We start from the raw sequence: 19,960 nt of genomic DNA on the forward strand, positions 1-19,960 counted from the left end.
GAAAACGGGTTTATATATAAACTCTTCCTTCCACGTAAAATACACACCGCGCTTAGTAATTTTAGTGCGAAAGAAGTTCTTGGCTTAAGAGAACCCTTCGTTAGCGATAACGCCTTCGGCTAGCGCCTTCGCGAGTAAGTAAGAGACGGGGCAGATCACGGGCAGGTCTTCCTCGATAAAGAGGAAGTTAGTGGGCCGTTACTGCCTCTCGTGGCCCTTATAGAATCGGAAGAGCACCGATATAGCTAGCCGGTCTCTACCGCCGTTATCGAAAGGGTCTTACATAATCCATAACTTAATATCCTCCTAGTAAAGGACCTTTTTCGCCTAGGTTATCCTAATATCGTCCTTACCGTATACCTAGCAGGGACCCTAGGGCGGCGGAATATTATCGTCCTCGCTTAGATTAGTAAAAGCGTTATAGGGATCGTGGTATTCTTCTTTTAATACCTTCTATTCTCGAATATTATAGTAGACAAGCTTATAGCGTTAAGCGCTAGTAAATATAAGGAAGTATCGGAGAGTCGTATCGTCGAGGCGGTCGAGGCTAATACTAAACTGCCTCTTCTAGTCGCGTACCTATAGAAAGTAAGATAGGTAAAGGTATACGTCGGGTCTAATATAATTCTTAATCTTCGGCTTAGTCCTTAGCTTATACTTACGCTTAATAAAGTCGGTAATATAATTAAGCGCGTGTGTTTATAAGGCCTTATCGACGGCGAGGTTAGTATACTTCTTATAGACTATATAGGTCTCGAAGATATACCTCTTAATCGTTAACCTGGCTCCGACTTTAGAGCCTTATCGTTTAAGGCAATACTTAATAAAGCTCTTAAGTAGGCCTCGCTTATCGTAGGTTAGACCCTTAAGCTTATCCCGCTAACCCTCTTTATACTTTATCCAGAGATAGAACTTCTTCTATCGTCGCTAGCCCTAAACGATATTACGGTCGTATGCTTTCGAATATCGCGGCCTAATAGGACGGCGAGTATTAGCCTTCTCTATAGCGGCATGTAGCTCGCCTAGGGTAATCTCTAATACGTCCGATAGGTCGCTATCGGCAAAGTCCTATTAGACGCGATATAAGAGTAGGTCTATATCTATATCTACGAAACGAGCAGCAGTATACTAGAAGTGGGGAGATATACTTAGAGGGACTCGACGGGAGTATAGGGCATAGTACCTTTAGAGAGGGGAGAGGACCCGGGTAGCTCCTGGGAGAGAGTAACCTTTTAACTCCGTCGAATATAGCCAGTTTACCGTTTTTTGTATTAGTCCTCGAGGGCGATAATAAGTACCTTTATGGGTAGGCAGTATATTCGTGCCGCTCCTAGAGTATATATTTTCTTGGCGACTTATACTTACCGGGGGTGCTCGAGGGGACTAAAACCTATAGCCGCTGGCGTCCAAAAGCGGTCCCCTAGGCAGCGGCACACGCACTTAGCACGGAGTACGAAGAGCAAATGAGAGGCTAGCTTTATCACGTGGCATGGTCCGTACTCCGTAGGTACTTCGAACTTGTAATTTTTCTCTCCGATAAACGGGAAATTCGAGTCACGTGGCTTCATATCCGATAAGAACGGTTGCACCTGCCACCGCCACTGGCAATGTGGCGGCCCGGCCGATGGTGGGGTTCGCGGGGCAGGAACTCCGTTGCCCATATTATCGTCGGAAACCCCGCGGGCGTGCAACTGTGAGTCAGGGCAGTTGATCTCAGGGGATTGAATAGAAGTAACGCGTCCATCCAGAGCGATTCGACCCGAATTTTTACAACACAACCAGACACACGACTTTCGAGGATTGCAGGGTCGCCCGTCATCATGGCACCGCAGACGAAAGAGGAGAAGCTCGCTCTCATTAACGAGAACCTCGAGGAGGTCCTCGACCCTCAGATCATTGAAGAGGTCCTGGACTCGGGTCGCAACGTGAAAATTTACTGGGGTAGGGTTCTCGCGCGTTTCCCTTCTTCCTTCTTCTCCTTTTCTCCCCTTCTCGTATTTCGTTTTGGCGGCATAATACTCACCTACTGTGAATCCGTACTCTGTAGGAACCGCCACCACGGGAAGACCTCACTGCGGCTACTTCGTCCCCGCCACCAAGATCGCGCAGTTCCTGGCCGCGGGGTGCGAAGTCACCATCCTGCTCGCCGACATCCACGCGTTCCTCGACAACCTCAAGGCGCCCCTCGAGCTCGTCAACCAGCGTGCCAAGTACTATGAATTCATCATTACGTCGATGCTCAAGGCCGTGGGCGTGCGGACGGAGCAGCTCCAGTTCATCTACGGAAGCTCGTACCAGAAGAACGCCGACTACGTCATGGACGTCTACCGGCTGAGCTCGGTGGTGTCGGAGCACGACGCGAAACGCGCCGGCGCCGAGACGGTCAAGCAATCGAACAATGCGCCGCTGAGCGGTCTCCTGTATCCCATTCTGCAGATCCTGGACGAGGAATACCTGAAGGTTGATGTTCAGTTTGGAGGTGGGTGCACTCGAGTCTCCTGTGCGGGCAGGGACGGTTCGATGCTAATAGGGGGAACAACACATTGGCTAGGTCGCGATCAAAGGAAGCTGTTTGTGGCAGCAAAGGACTGGCTTCCCAAGCTTGGATACAAAGAGGTATGTTGTTACTCTGAGAAGGGGGGGGGGGGGCGCGTTTGTCACCAGGATGCGATTGCTAACATTATATTCCCAGCGCGCTCATTTGATCAACCCGATGGTGCCAGGCCTCCACGGTGGTAAGATGAGCTCGAGTGACGAGGGTAAGCGCCAGAATATCTCTTTCCCCTTTGAAGTGTAAAAAAGAAAAGAAAAAAAAAAGTTGAACCTAACGACGCGCAACAGACAGCAAGATCGATCTCCTCGACCCCCCCGAGGTCATCACCAAGAAGATCCGCAAAGCCGAAGCGGCCCCCCGGGTCACCGAAGGCAACGGACTGCTAGCCTTTGTCGAATACGTGCTATTGCCCACGTCGGCACTCCTCGGCCAAAAGGAGTTCCGCGTTGACCGACACGAGCAAGAGCCGCTCATATACACAGATGCGAAGAAGCTATACGAGGACTATGCGAACGAAGTGGTAAGTGGGTCGGGGCGGCGGCGGCGGGGGGGAAAAAGGCTTCTTCATGTGGCGGTGTGCTAACGCTCTTCTTCTTTCAGCTCACGCCCCAGATGCTCAAGCCGGCATTGTCCAAGGCGCTCATTGAGCTGACGGCGCCGATCCGCGCGGCGTTCGAGGCCTCGGCCGAGTGGCAGGAGGTGACAACAAAGGCCTACCCGCCACCGGAGGAGAAGAAGAAGAAGGTCAAGAAGGTCAAGAATAAGGGCACACACTACCCCGTTCGGCCGAAGGATGCCCAGGGGCAGGATGGGGTGCCGGCCGAGGAACAACAAGAACAACAACCAGCGCAGAGCCAAGAGGCGGGTCCGGAAGAGAAGGCTGCATGAGCTTTGCATATGATGTTTAAGAATTCGAAAAGCGGAAAAAAGAACAGGCGTCAAGGTAGAGAATTTTCATCGTCATGGTCAAGGAACGCGAAGGTGAACGAAGGCTGGGACTTGCTATGCCGTACTTGTTATTCGTTTGTGCCGAAATGATGGTCGTTGGCACCTCGCACTTTGTCGGGGTTGCTACGTAGACATAGAATCGCCAACAACCTGGAAGACAGCATGGTTGCTCGACTCGAGCTTCAGAAGATCAAGGACCAATGATGAACGGATATCTGGATCGTTCATTTCTTAGTCAGCATGCCTTGAAATAACGAATTGCAATGTCTGAACCTTTAATAAAAGGTCGATGGATCGATCCCCGTGTCCCACTCTCATCACATCATCGCAAGATGGCGAGAGGCTGGGGGGTTTTTTGCCATTAGATTTATCGTCGCATTTAAAGAGGTGGGGGACAGGCGAGGAGGGGGGGCGTGAAGCGGAGACCTAGGACCTCCCCCTCCCACCCACCTAGGCGACTCATTCCCTCATCTCGACTCACATACCACTCTTCTCCCAAGTTCTGATGACTTCTCTGAGCACATGGTGTTACTATTGATCGAAAAATGGGATCCTCCATCGGTAGAGATTTCGCGGTCAAGACAGTGGCCATTATTGGAGCCGGGCCTTGTGGCCTCTCGACAGCCAAGTATCTGTTGGATCGGGGCTGCTTCCAGTCCATCGTCATCTTCGAACAACAGGCCGAAGTGGGCGGCATATGGCGCTATAGTCGGGAGACGCCCAGGCCGCCTCCGATTCCTCAGACCGACCCATTCTATCCGCCCGATCCACCTCTGCCGCCCGAGCACGACGGGGGAGGGGCGGCGGCAACACGCAAAGCGCCCACGTACACGACGCCCATGTACGAGAGGCTGCACGCCAATATACCCAAGACGCTGATGCAGTACCACGACGAACCGTTCCCAGACGATTCGTGGATCTTTCCGTCCCGGCAAGACATCCTACAGTACGTGGTACGCTACGCCGAGGAAATCCGCCACCTCATCAAGTTCTGCTTCCGCGTCGACAAGGTCTCCCTGCGGCAAGAGGAGGGCGGGCGGCGCGACCAGTGGGACGTCGAGGCCGCATCCACCGTGACGCCGGGCGAGACATTTTCGGGGACGTTCGACGCCGTGGTGGTCGCCAACGGGCACTACGCCACCCCGTTCATCCCGGCCGTGGAGGGCATCGAGGCCTTCCACGCGGCGCACCCGGGCGTCATCACGCACTCGAAAAGCTACAGGTCTCCCGGTCCCCTGGCGGGGAAGAAGGTGGTCGTGGTCGGCAACGGGCCCTCGGGACTCGACGTCGCGCGGCAGGTCAGCGAGGTCGCGGCACGCACGCTGCTGTCGGTCCGTGGTACGCCCACGCCGGCCGACAAGCTGGCGCACGTGCGGGCGGACGAGGTGGCCGAGATCGACGCCTTCTTGCCCGGGAGGACACGGGCCATCCGGCTCAAGGACGGGACGGTGGAGGAAGGGGTCGACGCGGTGGTGTACTGCACGGGTTTCCTGTTCAGTTACCCTTTCCTCGTGCCGGACCTGGCGCACGGGTTGCTGACGACCGGTCATGGCGTGCACGGGCTGTACCAGCACGTGTTCCTGAGGCGGCACCCCACGCTGGCGTTCGTGGGGCTCCTGGTCAAGGCGGTGCCGTTCCAGATCTCCGAGGCGCAGGGGGCGGCGGTGGCGGCGGTGTGGGCTGGTGCGTTACGGCTGCCGTCGGAGGAGGAGATGGAGGCGTGGGAGAGGCGGCTGGCGGAGGCGAAGGGGGAAGCGTTGCATACGTTTGCGAAGCATGGGGATGATGGCTTGTACATTAACGAACTGCACGACTGGGTGATGACGGCGTGGTCGTCGGCGGGGCAGAGGAAGAAGCCTCCGTATTGGGGAGAAGAGACGATGTGGGAACGGGGCATCATAGCGGATGCCAAGATGCGATTTGAAAAGCAAGGCGGGAATCGTCCAGCGAGGACTCTGGCGGAGCTTGGGTATGTGTTTCCTGGGGGGCATTCTCCGAATTAATCGGGGGGTATGCATCTGTAGACGTGTAGACTCCATACAAGAAGATAAGGTAGACAATGATGGGATTGTGTCCAAGGTGAAACCGTGAAAGTGAGGCAGTTTAAGAAGAACTGCCTAAGGTACCTATAGGTAGGTACCTTACTAAAGCGAGATACCTGGGATTCTCGGGTCGATCTCACGATACCATCATGCTACCATCATGCACGCACCTGCACGGGTACGTACCTGTTCTCGCGTACAAGACAATACGTACTTGTACAAAGTGGGTAATCCGACAGGCCCCCCTAAGATCCCGCCCGGTTTCTATGGCGCCGTAATGATGCCCACATGTATATGTACTTGGTACTCCTCCAGGCAGCTGAGTAAGGTAGAAAGTACGAACCTGGAAGTAAAACAACACAACTCCATCCGCTGGGTAGCAACCCCAATCTTCGACCCGGTCCCGGTGGTAGAATACCTTCATTCTCCCTCTTCCATTATCCCAACCATTCACTTTTCCTCCGATTTCTTTTCCTTGTTCTTGTCCCGTTTGCCATGTCTTAACTTCTTTTTTTGTCTTGCTTTTGTTTGAAACCAAAAGACACATCGTCATTCGCTCGTTGAATCCCCCCTCTCTTTCATTTCCATCTCCATCTCCATCTCTTCTATCGCGAAACCATCTCGAACCCCAGCCTTCCGACCTCATCTTCGCCCTTCATCTCGTCCTCATTCTCGTTCCAGGCATTGACCAGTCTATTGCATTTCCGACCACTCGAATTCCACCTCGCCTGGGATCCGCCATCGTCCATCACCAACCAGAGTCACCAACCTGGGTCCTGCGGCTACCCGACATTATCCGATCATTGCCTCTGCTTCCTTCCCTCTCTTACCCTTTCTTTCGGTCAAGGGTTCTATCATCGCCTTGAAGGACGTACAACGTTTGGGTTGGGGACCTGCATATGCACACCATCAGCCTCAGCGTCGGAGCCGTGACATTCTGACCCTTTGTCTTCTTTCTACTCCTGCTCCTGCTCCTGCTCGCCGTGCTCTGGCCTGGCACTACAAATAACTGCCGCCATCTTCGTCGCCCAGATCGCAAATTACCCCCGATCCATGATGACGACCATTACAGACCTGTCACCTCCGTTTGTAGCCTGAACGAACGCTGGCTTCCATCACCGCGGGTCGTTTCCACCGCATCTCCTCTCGAGCTTGAGACGAAAAGAAGCATGGCTCTGGCCCCGTCCGCGCCTTGACGAGCCCATTTCATCGATCGAATCATGCCTCCCCATTCTTCAGGAGACACCATCGATCAATCAGCCCACTAACACTCCAGCAAAGCAAAACTCTCGCCATGCCCGACCACGCACCGACATCTATCCTCCCCGGTCCGGGGCATAAGCTCAAGCCTTCGTCCCGGCGCCAATACCGCCATTCCGACGAGCACTCCCCCACGCGATCCCGCATCCACGACGAACTTCTAAGCCAGCTGACCCCAATGTCTGCCGTCGACGTCCTGCAGCATCCCACGCCGTCGCTCAAGGCCTGCCTCGACGCATCGACCGCAAACGAACAAGACTTTGCCATGCGCACAGCCGTCGCCAGCCAGAAGACATACGAGTGGCTCGACGAAATGTCCGAGTGGCCTTGGCCGGCCATGGGGGGCTCGGCCGGCTTCGAGGCGCCCGTGGCCAGGAGGTTGAAGCTATCACTGAACAAGGGCTCGGCGCCGGGTGACCGAGGGCAGGATCCGGAATATTCGGGCTATCTTCCGACTCGGGACGTCATACAGTACGAGCGCAGGTTGGAGGAGATCGCCCACGATCTGGACGAGCTGGAAGTCGACGAGATCAAGACCCACATCCTGCACAACCATATCCTCCCGCTTTCCAGGCCCGGCACCCCCGTGTCCGACAATCGCTCCATCGTATCGCTCTCCGCATACAACCACCTAGACGACCTGACAGCCGTCGTCACAGCCATCATCGTCCAGGCCCTGCCTAACCTCGCCAGGCTCGCCCGTCTATTGTCCGTCTGGCAAATACGTCTCTCCGTCCTGCAACGAATCCCTTCGCTACTCTCCTCCCTATCCGACGCCGAGGTCGCTCTGCAGTCAGGATGGAACGTCATCTCCGCCTCCAAAAAGAGGCACTCCGTAGCAGCAGCACCAACTGGAGGTCCGGACGCCTCTGGAAACCCGGGAACGTCGCCCGCCTTGACCGAGAAGGACTTTGGCATCATGAGGGCTGTGCTGCAAAAGAAGATCGCGACGGCCGCTCGAATCATGGACACCATGCTTGACAGCCTCGAAGGCGTACCGGACACTCTACCGGACTCGTGGGTCACCCGTATGGACAACCTCGAGCACGGTTACGCTGCTTGGCATGCCGCCTGTGAGGCGAAGATCCGCGGCGCCGAGTGGCTTCTTACGACACAAGTCGAAGTGAAGGCGAGGCCCATTGCGCCCGTTCCCATCTCCATCGCACCACCAGCCGACGGTGCAAGCGAGGGTCAAGGCCGTGACATGCACTCTCCTCCTACTCGACAATCCCACGCCTTGTCCTCCCAAGATACGGCCCTACCAGAGACGCCTGCCAGGAACCGCGAGTCCACGGCTGATGATAGTGCTCATGCCGATGCCAAGTCGGGACTTCACATGCGTGCACGGTCGCTCTGCCTCCCGGCGCCGTCAGAGTCACGGCCGGGACATTCTCGTCTCCACACTCCGGTTTCTTTTCACAGGCGGGATGTCTCATCCCACGACGGACCTGAGGATATGGATCCCATCAAAAGCCATCTACCGACACCGGTAGCGCAACAAAGGGAGGATTCCTCCGGCAGCTCCAATCATGGTAGCCCCCAGAGCGGAGGAGGAGGAGACTCCGACGACGAACCCGAACTCCCGCCTCTCATACACAGGAGTCGCCGTTCTACCGGATCATCCTACTCCCCGACCATCATCCACGGTCAGACAAGCCCGATTGCGACCAGTGACATGCCGGAGATCTCGGCGTCCCCCCCATTACCACGCGACAAATTTCAGCCCACTGAAGCTGCTGTCGCCCCTCCTCTGCCTCGGTTGAGCACCAATTCGGATAAAGACGAAGCAGAGGTCGAGCCCGAGCTCTCTCGGCGCAAGAACGATTCCGACATGGGGAGCCCTGCGAGTCCCCCAAGCTCACCCCCAACGTCGTTCAGATTCCGGGAGGATAGTGTCAACTCCCCAGATGACTCGGCCCTAGATGCAGATGACCTGACATCTAACTCCCTCCTGGACCCACCATCGTTCATCGAAGAGGACATGGGCGAGTCATCCACCATGATGGAGGGCTCCTCCATGATTTCAGACGTGGGCGGGGACGATCAGCTCCAACAGCAGATTAGCCACCTCCTAGCATCCATCCCAGCCAACATCAAGCTGGCCGTATCCCCGACCAAAGTCAACCTCAACCCTCCCCCTCCCGACCTGCCCGTCCTCAGGGTCAAGAAAGGGGGCGGCCCCAAGGAACCCGTCGTCCGGCGTAGTGCGTCCGGGCTCTCGTCCCGCTCTTCCACCCGCGCCTCCACTCCAGCGTTCCTCCTCGCGCCAGCCTACGGAAGGAACCCGCGACCCCGGCGCCAGGGCCAGCAGGAAACCAAAGTCTACCACCTCTCCCGCACCACCGGCGAAGCCCCCATCAAGCTCCTCATCCGCTGCGTCGGCGAGCGCGGCGAGCGCGTCATGGTCCGCGTCGGCGGCGGCTGGGCCGACCTGGGCGAGTACCTGAAGGAGTACGCCTCCCACCACGGCCGCCGCTCCGCCAACCTCGACTCGGCCGCCAAAATCGAGGTGCGCGACCTACCCCGCGTGGCTGCCCATTCCAGCCGCGCCGCCACCGCCAGCCCGCCCGCCCGTCCCGCCTCGGCCTTGGAACGCTCGCCCATGACGCCGCTCAACGTGCGGAAGACGAGGAGGTCCTTCGGCACGGCTGGCCTCCCCGTGGACGATTCCTGCGCCGGACATGGGTCCTCGGGCTTGCGACCCGCCGCCGCCGCCGCGTCTTTTCCTCCCCGCACGCCCGCCCCGCCGCAGCTGCAGCAACAGCAACAGCAACAGCAACAGCAGCAGCAGCAGCAGCAGCAGCAGGATGGGGGCCCGGGGAGCGAAGCACCCCCTTCAGACGAATCAGCCAGATCGAGATCCAGTTCGCGGAGCTGGGGCGAGGAGGACAGTTCGCTGGGCCTGGCGGGCCCGACGGGCCGCAAGGTGGAGATCAGCGAGGAGAGCCGCGCCTGGGTCGAGAGCGTCAAGGAAAAGGTCCGGCTCGCGAGCGGGGAGCGGAAGCCCGAGGAGGGCAGGTTTGGCGAGTTGGGCCGCGTGGGCGCCACCAAGCGGCTCTTCAGGAAGGGGTGATGATGATGTGCCATCTCGACTTGACGGGGTGTTGGCCTCTTTTCGTCATCATCATCATGCGCGGGAAACTTATCCCCTCAAACACGAAACCCATTACGCATACGCCCCCTCTGATCTATCTTTTCACTCACTCTTTTCCCAACAAAACGAACCCCACGAGTATTGCTTTGACAATCTCCCGCATATAGTCTCAGTTGACTCGTACACACACTCTCTCTCACACCCACTCATTGATGGACATTACATTACTTGCTCCTTTTTTGTCTCCTGTCCTTTCCTTTCATTTTGTTTGTCTCACTGGTTTTACTCAACTCGAGCCAGAGGTATGGCGAAGGTTTCTTGGGGGTGGTGGCGGCGGCGGCGGTGGCGGCGGCTCATATTGGCATTAGCATCCAAAATACCCACAGGTTTTTTCTTGTTTTTTTCTATCTAGTCTATCCTCCCCCCGTGTCCACGGCTAAGGAGTCAGTGAAAGAAGGCCTTCATGACAGTCAAAAGTGGAAAACAATAGTGTACTCAAGAGGCAAACCCGGCGTCGGAATAGTCAAGTCCAGAAGAGTAGACATTCCATTCTATGCAGCGACATATTGCAAAACAACGTCTTCCCGTCTCACGATAACCGAAAGTCCCAAGGCGGTAGGTACTGAATAATGCGGGAAAGAAAAGGACCGTCTATGGTCCAAAGGAATTCCAAGGAAACTATGTATGGTATCTGTGTGACACATGTCAAGGACATGAAGCGCCATAACCCTCCGTCGCAAGACATAGAAAGCCAGTCTTGGGCCTCTCAAATGTCAGGAAAAAGAGAAAAGAAAAGGAAAAAATCCAGTGAGCCCCTTTACGGGGTTGCTCACATCCCAAAACGCCGACTTCATCCCAATAGACGTTACCCAACTCGGTCCTTGTTTTTCCCTCGCCCGTCTATAAGCATCCCTTGACCGGCTGTGCCCCTACCTCTAGTTTCTTTCTTTCTTTTCTTCACATCCAAGCGCAGCGAAGCTCATTTTCGGCCACATATCATGTTCAGAAGCGAGCCCTCTCAGTAGGAAAGGAGACCGGATCATACATGCGCTCCTTGATGTAGGCGGTCAGGGCAACGTCGCCCCACTCCTCCCACTCATGCCATTGCTCGTCGGAAAGCTTGGAGACGCCATCCCTCCGCGCGGCCTTCATGACCTCGCGGGCGACGATCAAGCTGGCATCGCGGACGCGTTCGATCCTGGGGTAGATCAAGCCCTTGCGGAGCTCGTCAGTGTTCAGAGACTCGGCCAGGGCGGCGGCCGAAGTGTACACCATGTTGTCGGTGACCTTGGTGGCCTTGGCCAAGATGGTACCGAGGCCAAGACCAGGGAAGACGTAGACATTGTTGCCCTGGTTGGGATTGTAGTCGACGACATTGCCGTCCGGGGTCTTCATAGCAAAGGACGAGAAGGGCGAACCCGAAGCAAAGATGACAGTGCCGTCAGTCCATTGCACAGCCTGCTCGAATGTGCACTCGGCCTTGGTGAGGGGATTGCTGAGGGGGAACAGGATGGGCCGGCGACCGAGACCACCAGCGTCCACCGAGGCCTTGAGGGCTCGCACAACCGACTCGGTGAAGACGCCGAAGGTGGCCGTGAGACCGATCAAGGCAGACGGCTTGACATACTCAATCACCTCTTCCAGGGTGCGGAATTGATGGCCGTTGTTGTCCGTGCGGGCAAAGTACTTCTTGTGCTCGGCGAGCTCATCGCCACGGTCCTGGGTGACTAGACCCTTGGTGTCGACGAGCCAAAACTTCCGCTTCGCTTCTTCTTCGCTGAGGCCTCTCCGGGTGTAGTACTCGACCAGTTGCTTCGCGACGCCAACGCCGGCGGAACCGGCACCCATGAAAACCAGACGCTGCTCATCAACAGGCACGCCGGACAGGTTGACAGCACCGATGTAGCTGGTATTGGTTAGCAAAACAGATCGCCAAATTGAGTTGGTTTTGGGGACATCAGGCACATACCCTCCCAGGATAACGGCGCCAGTTCCCTGGACGTCGTCGTTGAAGCACTTGTACTTATTCCGATAGCGGTCAAGGTACTTGAAGGCTTTCTCCGTGTCGAAGTCCTCAAACTGAACGACCATGTTGGGGAAGACATCGTTGGCGGCCTCCATGAACTCGTCCATGAAAGCCTGCTGTTCCTCGACGGACACGCGCCTGGAGCGAAGGCCGAGGTAGAAGGGATCCTTCAGATTGGTCTCGTTGTTGGTTCCGGTATCCAGAACGATGGGAAGAGTCTTGGCGGGGTTGATACCAGCGGCACCTGTGTAGAGGGCCAGCTTTCCGATCTAGGTGGGGTTAGGTGAGTTGTTAGCTCCAAGTCGTCACACCCGTCACCACCACTCGCCATGCATCGGAACGAACTCACAGAAATGCCCACGCCGTTGATACCCAGATCGCCGAGTCCCAGGATGCGGGAGCCGTCTGTCACGACGCAGATCTCAGGCTCAGGATAGGGCCAGTTCCGCAGCATTGTGCGAATGGATTTCCGCTGCTTGATGGAAATGTACAGCGACTCCGGGCGAGTGTAGAGACTGGAGTACTGGAGGCAGACGTCGCCGATGGTAGGGGTGTAGACGAGGGGCATCAGTTCGCGGATGTTGTCGATGAGAACGCGATAGAACAGGTCGATGTTCTGGGCCTTGAGATTTGACAGGTAGAGGTACTTGTCGATGTTGGTCTGGCGAGTCTGGATCATCTTCATGACCCGAGCCGACTGGGTCTCGAGGCTCTCCATGACGTGGGGGATCAGGCCGGTGAGGTTTTTGGACACACGTTCCTCTGGGGTGAAGGAAAGGCCTAGTGAGGACAGCATGTTAGTTGGATGAATGGACTGTTTTGATTGGGGAGGATCGGAAGCCATGCGGACGTAGGTGATGAAGGGGTAAAAGAGAGAAAAGAGAAACCCAAGTCGGGTAGGAAGAATAGGAAGTCGAAGAGCAGGAATGGGTAAGGGATGGGAAGGGGATAGGATGGGATGGGATGGGGATAGGATGGGATGGGATGGGATGGGATGGAGCATGACTATACATACCCTTGTTCCAGACGGGTTCACGCAAGACCTGGTGACCACAAGCCGATGACTTGGGGATGGTCTCGGTTGGACGGTATTGTTGAACTTCCGGGTAGTGATTCTGGGCATAACCCCGATGCTGGTCGAGGGCGGCCGTCTTCATCTTATCCTCGAGCTCAGCGATGTTGATGGAAGACATGGGGTTGAAGTCTGTCATCCTGCGACTGGATATGGACATGCGTTTAGTAGATATAGAAGAATGAGAGGAGCGGGCAGAGGCGACGGACGAGGCGACGGACGAGGCGACAGGTGAGGCAGAACGTGGGGTGGATATATCGGAGCTGGAGGCGGTGCTGTAGGAGGACGCCATCGGCATCATGGGCCCGCGGAGCTGAGTCGAAGAGACGGAGTATGACCGCAGAAAAGAGGACGGGCGGGTGAGGGTGGTAGAATTGGCCGTATTACAATTACTAGCGGCCGAGGTAGTGCGGGAAGGGAGTGTGCGAGTAGGAGAACAACCGAGGCGAAGAAGGGCGGGGGCGGGAGCAGGAGCAGGAGTAGTAGCAGTAGCAGACACAGAGCCGGGACCAGCACCAGCGGCGTCAAGATGAAAACGGGCGGTTAGCGGTAAAGAGACGAAGGAAGAGATGAAGGAAGAGATGAAGGAAGAGACGGGGACACGTGAGAGGCTTGTTGAGAAGGAAAATGAAGTCGGACGCAAGGAAAGGAATCGCAGTCGTCTTCGAGAGAGGACGAGTCTGTTTAAGAGATGCGATCCGGATCGGACAGGGGAGGAGGCTGCGAGCCAAGCACCGTGACTTTGGCCCATCCGGTAAGCTCTGGCAAGGGGGGAGGCTCTCGGACGAGTCCTCCAGTACGTGTAGTCCGTTCCAGGTGGGTAAGGGGGGCGTAAGGGAGGTTTAGGGGCCTCTCCGTCGCAGAGCTGGCGGGGGTGTAGTTTCAAGAATAGGATGTGGACCCCTGGGGGAGGGAGTGAGGGGTGGATCGAGGTCCGGGAGTGGTAACGGTATTCCGTACCGGTACCGGTACCGGTACTTTAGCCAGGACCCTGATTGGGGGATTTCGACAAACACGAGGCCTGCCCAAGGCGGGAATCTGGGATGGTAGCTCGACCACCTTTTGAAATGGGCTGAATATTCGTATAGTGTGATCAGATGGAAAAAAAAAGAAGAAAAAAAGGGGGTGGGGTGGCGGGAGATCTCGGGAGATGAGGAAGACGAATGGAATTTCGATTGAGGCCTCCTTCTTGTTCCTTTCTCCCCAAGGTAGGTTCGGATAGTTTGCTGCCCAAACAGAGTCCCGGCTTAATCCGTATGGTATGGTTTTGCGTGTGACCAACCTGGAGGACAAGGAAGGAAGGAAGGAAGCAAGAAAGAGGGCGAGGTGACGGGGAGAAGAAAAAAGGCGGAGGAGGAATATTCCTTACGAATAGAAGAAGGAAAAGGGAGGTGGTAGGCGAATTGGAGAGATTTAAAAAAGCAAGGCGGCCGTCATGTGAGGTGGATGTAAGATCTGGACCAGAGAAGGACTCTGTTGAGAACGTACAAAATAAGGTAGGGTTGGAGGTAAGGTACTTCCTACTACGTTGTACGTTGTAACTGGATGACTCAAATTCAACGTCCTCTCCGTAGTCGGAAGCAACGACCTGGCTATGTGAGTCCTTGTCCTGCCTTAGCGTGCCCGCAGGTCTGGGGAAAGGCAAGAAGGAGCGGGTTGAAGCTTAAGGTACCTTAGGATAGCGCTAATGCAGGCGGAGGATGCGAAGGAAAAGACGGAGTGGGAAGTATCGGACTGGTTTCCTAGCACATTATTTTAGTTGGATGTGTTGTGCTCGTTGATGAATGATGGTACTTCTGGGGTACGAATCCAGGACCGAAGAGGATGAATGCCTATCATCCACCAGATCTACTCCGGATCTACGCCGGATCCTCTGGGTACCTAATGTAATTACTCCCCTCCGGAAGGAGAGGTTCAACAAGATGTTTGGCAGGTTAGGCACGGAGTACAGTTATTACCCACGATGACCTACTCCGTGTATCTGGGAATTTTGTGGAAAGTACGACTCCTCGAAGCCTTGCTTGACGATCTTCCTCTTCCACGTAAATGATATTCCCCATACGATGTTACCATTCTCCTTTCGTAGCAAGTGTGATTAAACAAGCTCGGACCCTAATAAAACAAAGAAACGAAAAAAAAAGAAGAAAAAAAGTACCTGATAACCAGTGCCTCCGCTGAGCATCATTCGCTCCTAACGCTCGCACCATCCTGGTAAAACATCGCGCACTCACGAACTAGGTGTAGGCCGTTACGTACACAGAGAAATGAACGTCGTCACCGAAATTTTGTTGGGAGATTGGAGAGGTTGGAGAACGAACCAAAAAGACGAAAAAGGTAAGGAGTCAGCCGCGTAAGTACGTTGTAGACCTCTTTCCCTTGCATGGCGTTGCAGCTCTTCTACCATTTTGACCCCTGTCCCTGCATGCCCGACGGGTTGGCACATCACTTTACCGCTCGCTGCTTGGTTGCAGTCCTCGTTTTTTTTTTCGGTGGTGTGGCACACCTTCCGTTGGCACACCCTACCACACCACACCGACGGGGCTTATCGGCAACGGGCGCGTTCTCTCTTTCACCGATGGATGTCACCCAGCCGCCGTTCCGTGTCCGACGGGCTCCGGACGGAACGCAAGAAAAGATAAGGGAGTGACATTCCGGTCCCTTCTTCAAAACACCCCGATTCCTTCGATAAGATGATATGAATGGAACAGCCCGAGAACTCGGCGAACGACCACAAACAGAAGAAATAAATCCATGATGGTCACCGAACTTCACCTATTTCGTAATTAATTATGTACACCGCCTACTCCGTACCAAAGGACCAGACCAGGTGACACAGCTTTCACTTCGGATAATTTGCAGTGTGCCGCTTGCCAATTGGTCAATGGGTGGTGTACGGGTTCCTGGTTGGGTTAGTGTCCCGAAACCCCAATCCCCAGTCCCCAGTCCCCGTCGTGGCGTCTTCCTGATTGACCCGGTAGCTCCATCGCCTGCCCGCAAGTCTCTCCGCTTTCTTGACGCATAACGAGGACAAAAAAGAAGAAAAGGAAGGATTGGGTAAATCCTCACCGCAGTCGCAAGGGAACAAGTGCGGGGAAGCAAATGCGAAAGTCAATCGCACATCTCGCGTGTCGACTCTCGACAAAATAGACGTCACGAAAATCCTTCCTCCGACTTCTTCCGATGCCGGTGACAAGGGTCTCACGTACCGGCAACCCCGTCGGTAAGTGCCCCGTCCCCAACCTGCAGGCTAATTACCTAAAACCATCCGTACTCCGTACCTGGCGTACCGAGTATTACCAACTTTCAGCCGAACGCAGCCAACTTCGAGACGTCTTCTTCTCCCGTGGTCCAGCCTGCACCACATGTAGGCACAGGGGTCCTAGCATCCGTCATCGCTCCCTTTTTTCGTCTTCTTTTCCCTTTCTTCTATGATTCCCAGCCCTCTAGGGCCCCGTTGAGGGCCAAACAGAGTTGTGACACGCAAAACGCACAACAGCACTGAAAGAGGCACATCCCGTCTGATGTGCAACTGCTGTCCCCACCCACCTCAAACGCCATCTCAACGTGTCTCTGACCTTTCTCCAAGCGCACCTTCAAGATGACCTCAGACATGTTCTCCCTATTTTTGGGGTGATCGGTGATGCTTGGACTTGGTTGTGCATACCCAAGTCTCACCGTTGATGCTCTTCCCACTCGGTTGAAACCCAAACCATCTTTACCTTTACCGTCCTTGCGATCTGCATTACGTGTGTTTTGTGTCGTGTCGCGACACAAACATGGGAAGAGAGCGACTGAACGTATTAATTACTTGTTGTGAAGGAAATGTTTGTTATCCCGGCTCATGTTCTTGGTAATTACTTCATAACTGGGGGGGGGGGGGGGGTTCCTCTTCATATCCGTGCCTTTCATACCTCACTTGGGCGTTCATGACCACGCATTGACCATCTTGAGTGGGCATACGGTGAGACCCAATGGTCGTTACGTCGTTACCTTTAATCAACGAGTGTTTCTGGGTGTTTGCGCGTCCCCCGAAGAGAACCCCAGGCGTGGCAATACATCAAGGGGAAGACGGGATGCGGGTAAAGATAAGAGGATGGGCCGCAGAGAACTCATCCCAATGGATGCCATATGAAGTTCATACCGCTCAATTTATCTGGTAACTCTGTACACGTGTACACCCAACTTGCAGGTTGTTCCGCTAACTGGCAATCAGAGAAATCCAGTTAATTATGCTATGCTCCCAGGGATGACGTCGGAACGTCTGGTGTCTGCATGCATATAATGTCACGAGAAATAGCCAAGACCGATAATATCGTCGGTTGGTCTTGGACGGTCTTGGACCCATCCAGCAGTTCCGGAGACGTCAGTGTGTTCCCCGGATTCAAACGAAGCCCACAATTTCCAGCCCGAGGCCGCTACCTCGTAGCTAATGAGTCAGACCTTGTTCTCCGTCCTCTTGAGACTCTGTGGTAGGCATTAGACTGACATCCCTAGGTCTGCGTGAGTATCATATCAGTTGGGGGAAGTGGCTATGCCCGCCCCTTCATTAACACGGAAGCAACCCGCCACGACACACAGCAAACGACCACCATCGACTTTAGAAATGCGCCCAGTGGCCTGCTGAGTACGGCAGGATGTTTCCACGGCCTCATTATACCTGTTGCCGGCCTTGTGTGGATGTCATTGTCATCGTCATCGTCATCTTGCCCAGTCCTTTATAATTCCTAGGAAGCTATTCATGACCACTAAGTACAACCGCAATAATAAGCGGCGCAACCACCGATACACTGGTATTTCTCTTTACCAGCCGACGGCTCCTGCACCAATCCTGCGCCTCACTTTCCATCGACTAGCGGATGCATGCCCTCGGAGGGGTTTCTGGGTATTGAACCACTGAACCACCTGGCACTGTCGAGGATACTCCGCACCGCGTGGTTCTACTCAAAAAGTACATTCGAGTACTGGAATTGGCAACCACGTGAATTTCTTCTATACTTCGTAAGTATTCATACTCCGTAGGTACGGAGTTCACCCACGTGCTTTACCGATACCCGGAGGGCATGCCGACACCATCCGAGTTATCGGTACAAGCACGTGGACGTTGTAACTCGGAATCAACGTCCGACGAACAAACATGACCGTTTCCCGAGGGAAGTCAGCGAAGGTGTAAAACGCCTTGCACGTCGTAGGTATAGGGATAGGGCAAGATGAGATTTTCGACGAGTGAACAACATGTTAACCGAGGTTCCTTTTTTTTTTTTTTCGGGATATCGATCAATGACAAATTTAAGAACATGACACAAGAGAACCCTATGGCCCCCAGATCCGAACCAACGGGGCACTAGTATCGATCGATTGGATCAGTAATCTAACCATCTTGGCTTCCGGGGAACCAGTTGGAGAGCACGGTGGTGACGCATAGAGTATGGCCAGAGAAGCGGTGAATATACTTATCGTTGACGACTGCAACATGGGAAATCAGCGAGGTGACGGGAACGCGGCTCTCTGTTTCGCCGTCATCTTGGGAAGCTGCAAACCTCAAAGACGTCATGGAGCCTTACGATACTAATTTGAGCCGTACATAAACGTCGCATTTTCATCACCAAAGCAGGGCCGAGAAAGGAAAGAGACGGGGGTTACCTATTTTGCTCCGGGCCGCTCCCGGGATGGAACCCCCCACCTCCTCCTCCACCCCCCTGCCGATCCCACCCCGCAGTCCACCCCGGAATCGAGCGGGGATTTTGACAAGGGGAGACGATAGCTGGAAGCTGGAAGCTGACTGATGGCTAGACAGTCCAATAACGAAGCACAATCTCCCCCAAACTCGCGACGGCTTGAGCCGAAAACCGAACGACTCGACCTTACACGTGTTGCTTTGCTTGTGTCTGCATCCTTTCGTCTCTGCCACTTTCCGCGTCCTTCGCACATCTTCCTTTTCTTCCCGCGGGTTTTCCAATCCCGCAACTACCGACGTGCTGTTGCTACTGTATTCGAAGACCGTGGATTTTTTTTAGCACTTAATACGTAGCAAACAGGAATCATGGCTACAGCCGAGATGCCGAGGAAGCTCTGGGAGCACCCAGACCCCCAGAATACGGAAATGTACAGGTTCATGCAGGATCTCAATAGGAAACATGGTCTGAATCTCGAGGTTTGCCAACCGGAGCTCCTCCCTCTCTCTCTCTCCCTCTCTCTCTCGTCATCTCCTTGTCTTACATTCCTCAAATACGTAAACTTATAAACTCACAACTCTGTTCCCAGACCTACCCCGACCTCTACCGCTGGTCCTGCGCCAACCGGTCCCGCTTCTGGGCCGAAGTCTTCGCCTACGCCAACCTCATCCACACGGGGTCCTACACCACCGTCGTAGACGAATCGGCCCCGATCGACTCCATCCCGCGCTGGTTCCGCGGCGTCCGCCTCAACTGGGCCGAAAACATCCTCTACGCCCGCTCGTCCGCCGACCCCTCCCACCACCATGGCACCGCCGGCAAGGAGGACGCCAAGACCGCCATCACCGAGGTCCGCGAGGGGAACTCCGCCGTCAGGCACTGCTCGTGGGCCGGCCTGCGCCAGGCGACCGCCAGGCTGGCGGCCGCCATGAAGGCACGCGGCGTCGCCAAGGGGGACCGCGTCGTGCTGGTCGGCGCCAACTCCATCGAGACGTGTCTTGTCTTTTTGGCGGCGACGTGGTTGGGGGCCCTGTTTAGCAGCTCTTCGACGGATATGGGCGTGAGTGGTATTTTGCAGAGGGCTGTACAGATTAATCCGAAGGTGAGTGGGCTTTGTCCAACTTGTTTATGTCTTGCAATTTTTTTTCTTTTCTTTTTTTCTTTGGTTTTTTTTTTTCATATTTTATATTTTATACGTTATATTTTATATTTTATATTTTATATTTTATATTTTATATTTTATATTTTATATTTTATATTTTATATTTTATATTTTATATTTTATATTTTAT

At 54.8% G+C, this 19,960-nt stretch overlaps 6 protein-coding genes across 6 annotated transcripts in view; 5 read left to right on the plus strand and 1 right to left on the minus strand.

Annotated features, from left to right (window-relative positions):
• Positions 1-1,820: 1,820 nt before the first annotated feature.
• On the plus strand, positions 1,821-3,442 carry SODALDRAFT_276536 (tyrosyl-tRNA synthetase; the record flags this gene model as incomplete). The annotated part of the gene is made up of 6 exons (XM_028608028.1): positions 1,821-1,941; positions 2,048-2,479; positions 2,552-2,616; positions 2,693-2,793; positions 2,846-3,074; positions 3,155-3,442. 6 exons carry the CDS (start codon positions 1,821-1,823, stop codon positions 3,440-3,442), a joined length of 1,236 nt encoding a protein of 411 aa, XP_028467105.1.
• Positions 3,443-3,516: 74 nt separating this feature from the next.
• SODALDRAFT_359181 (hypothetical protein) lies at positions 3,517-3,706 on the plus strand (the record flags this gene model as incomplete). The annotated part of the gene is made up of 2 exons (XM_028614159.1): positions 3,517-3,629; positions 3,664-3,706. The coding sequence occupies 2 exons, from the start codon at positions 3,517-3,519 to the stop codon at positions 3,704-3,706; spliced, it is 156 nt and encodes a 51-aa protein (XP_028467106.1).
• Positions 3,707-4,047: 341 nt separating this feature from the next.
• Positions 4,048-5,553, plus strand: SODALDRAFT_323704 (thiol-specific monooxygenase; the record flags this gene model as incomplete). Its single annotated transcript, XM_028609826.1, has 2 exons — positions 4,048-5,471; positions 5,535-5,553. 2 exons carry the CDS (start codon positions 4,048-4,050, stop codon positions 5,551-5,553), a joined length of 1,443 nt encoding a protein of 480 aa, XP_028467107.1.
• Positions 5,554-5,693: 140 nt separating this feature from the next.
• SODALDRAFT_378402 (hypothetical protein) lies at positions 5,694-10,815 on the plus strand (the record flags this gene model as incomplete). Its single annotated transcript, XM_028614979.1, has 10 exons — positions 5,694-5,722; positions 5,860-6,021; positions 6,086-6,304; positions 6,413-6,473; positions 6,617-6,629; positions 6,702-9,873; positions 10,195-10,284; positions 10,389-10,476; positions 10,609-10,670; positions 10,761-10,815. 10 exons carry the CDS (start codon positions 5,694-5,696, stop codon positions 10,813-10,815), a joined length of 3,951 nt encoding a protein of 1,316 aa, XP_028467108.1.
• An 85-nt stretch (positions 10,816-10,900) lies between these two features.
• SODALDRAFT_275551 (NADP-dependent malic enzyme) lies at positions 10,901-13,135 on the minus strand (the record flags this gene model as incomplete). Its single annotated transcript, XM_028607985.1, has 4 exons — positions 10,901-11,804; positions 11,868-12,193; positions 12,274-12,704; positions 12,940-13,135. The coding sequence occupies 4 exons, from the start codon at positions 13,133-13,135 to the stop codon at positions 10,901-10,903; spliced, it is 1,857 nt and encodes a 618-aa protein (XP_028467109.1).
• Positions 13,136-19,051: 5,916 nt separating this feature from the next.
• Positions 19,052-19,960, plus strand: part of SODALDRAFT_310687 (acetoacetyl-coenzyme A synthetase) — a gene marked incomplete at its 5' end in the record, with an annotated part of 3,088 nt that continues 2,179 nt past the window's right edge. The window contains 2 exons of the mRNA XM_028609145.1: positions 19,052-19,147; positions 19,258-19,770. Of these exons, the coding sequence (XP_028467110.1) occupies positions 19,052-19,147; positions 19,258-19,770 (609 nt within the window). The remainder of the gene's footprint in view (positions 19,148-19,257; positions 19,771-19,960) is intronic.

Source organism: Sodiomyces alkalinus (genome assembly GCF_003711515.1).
Source record: "Sodiomyces alkalinus F11 unplaced genomic scaffold SODALscaffold_4, whole genome shotgun sequence".
Classification (NCBI taxonomy): domain Eukaryota; kingdom Fungi; phylum Ascomycota; class Sordariomycetes; order Glomerellales; family Plectosphaerellaceae; genus Sodiomyces; species Sodiomyces alkalinus.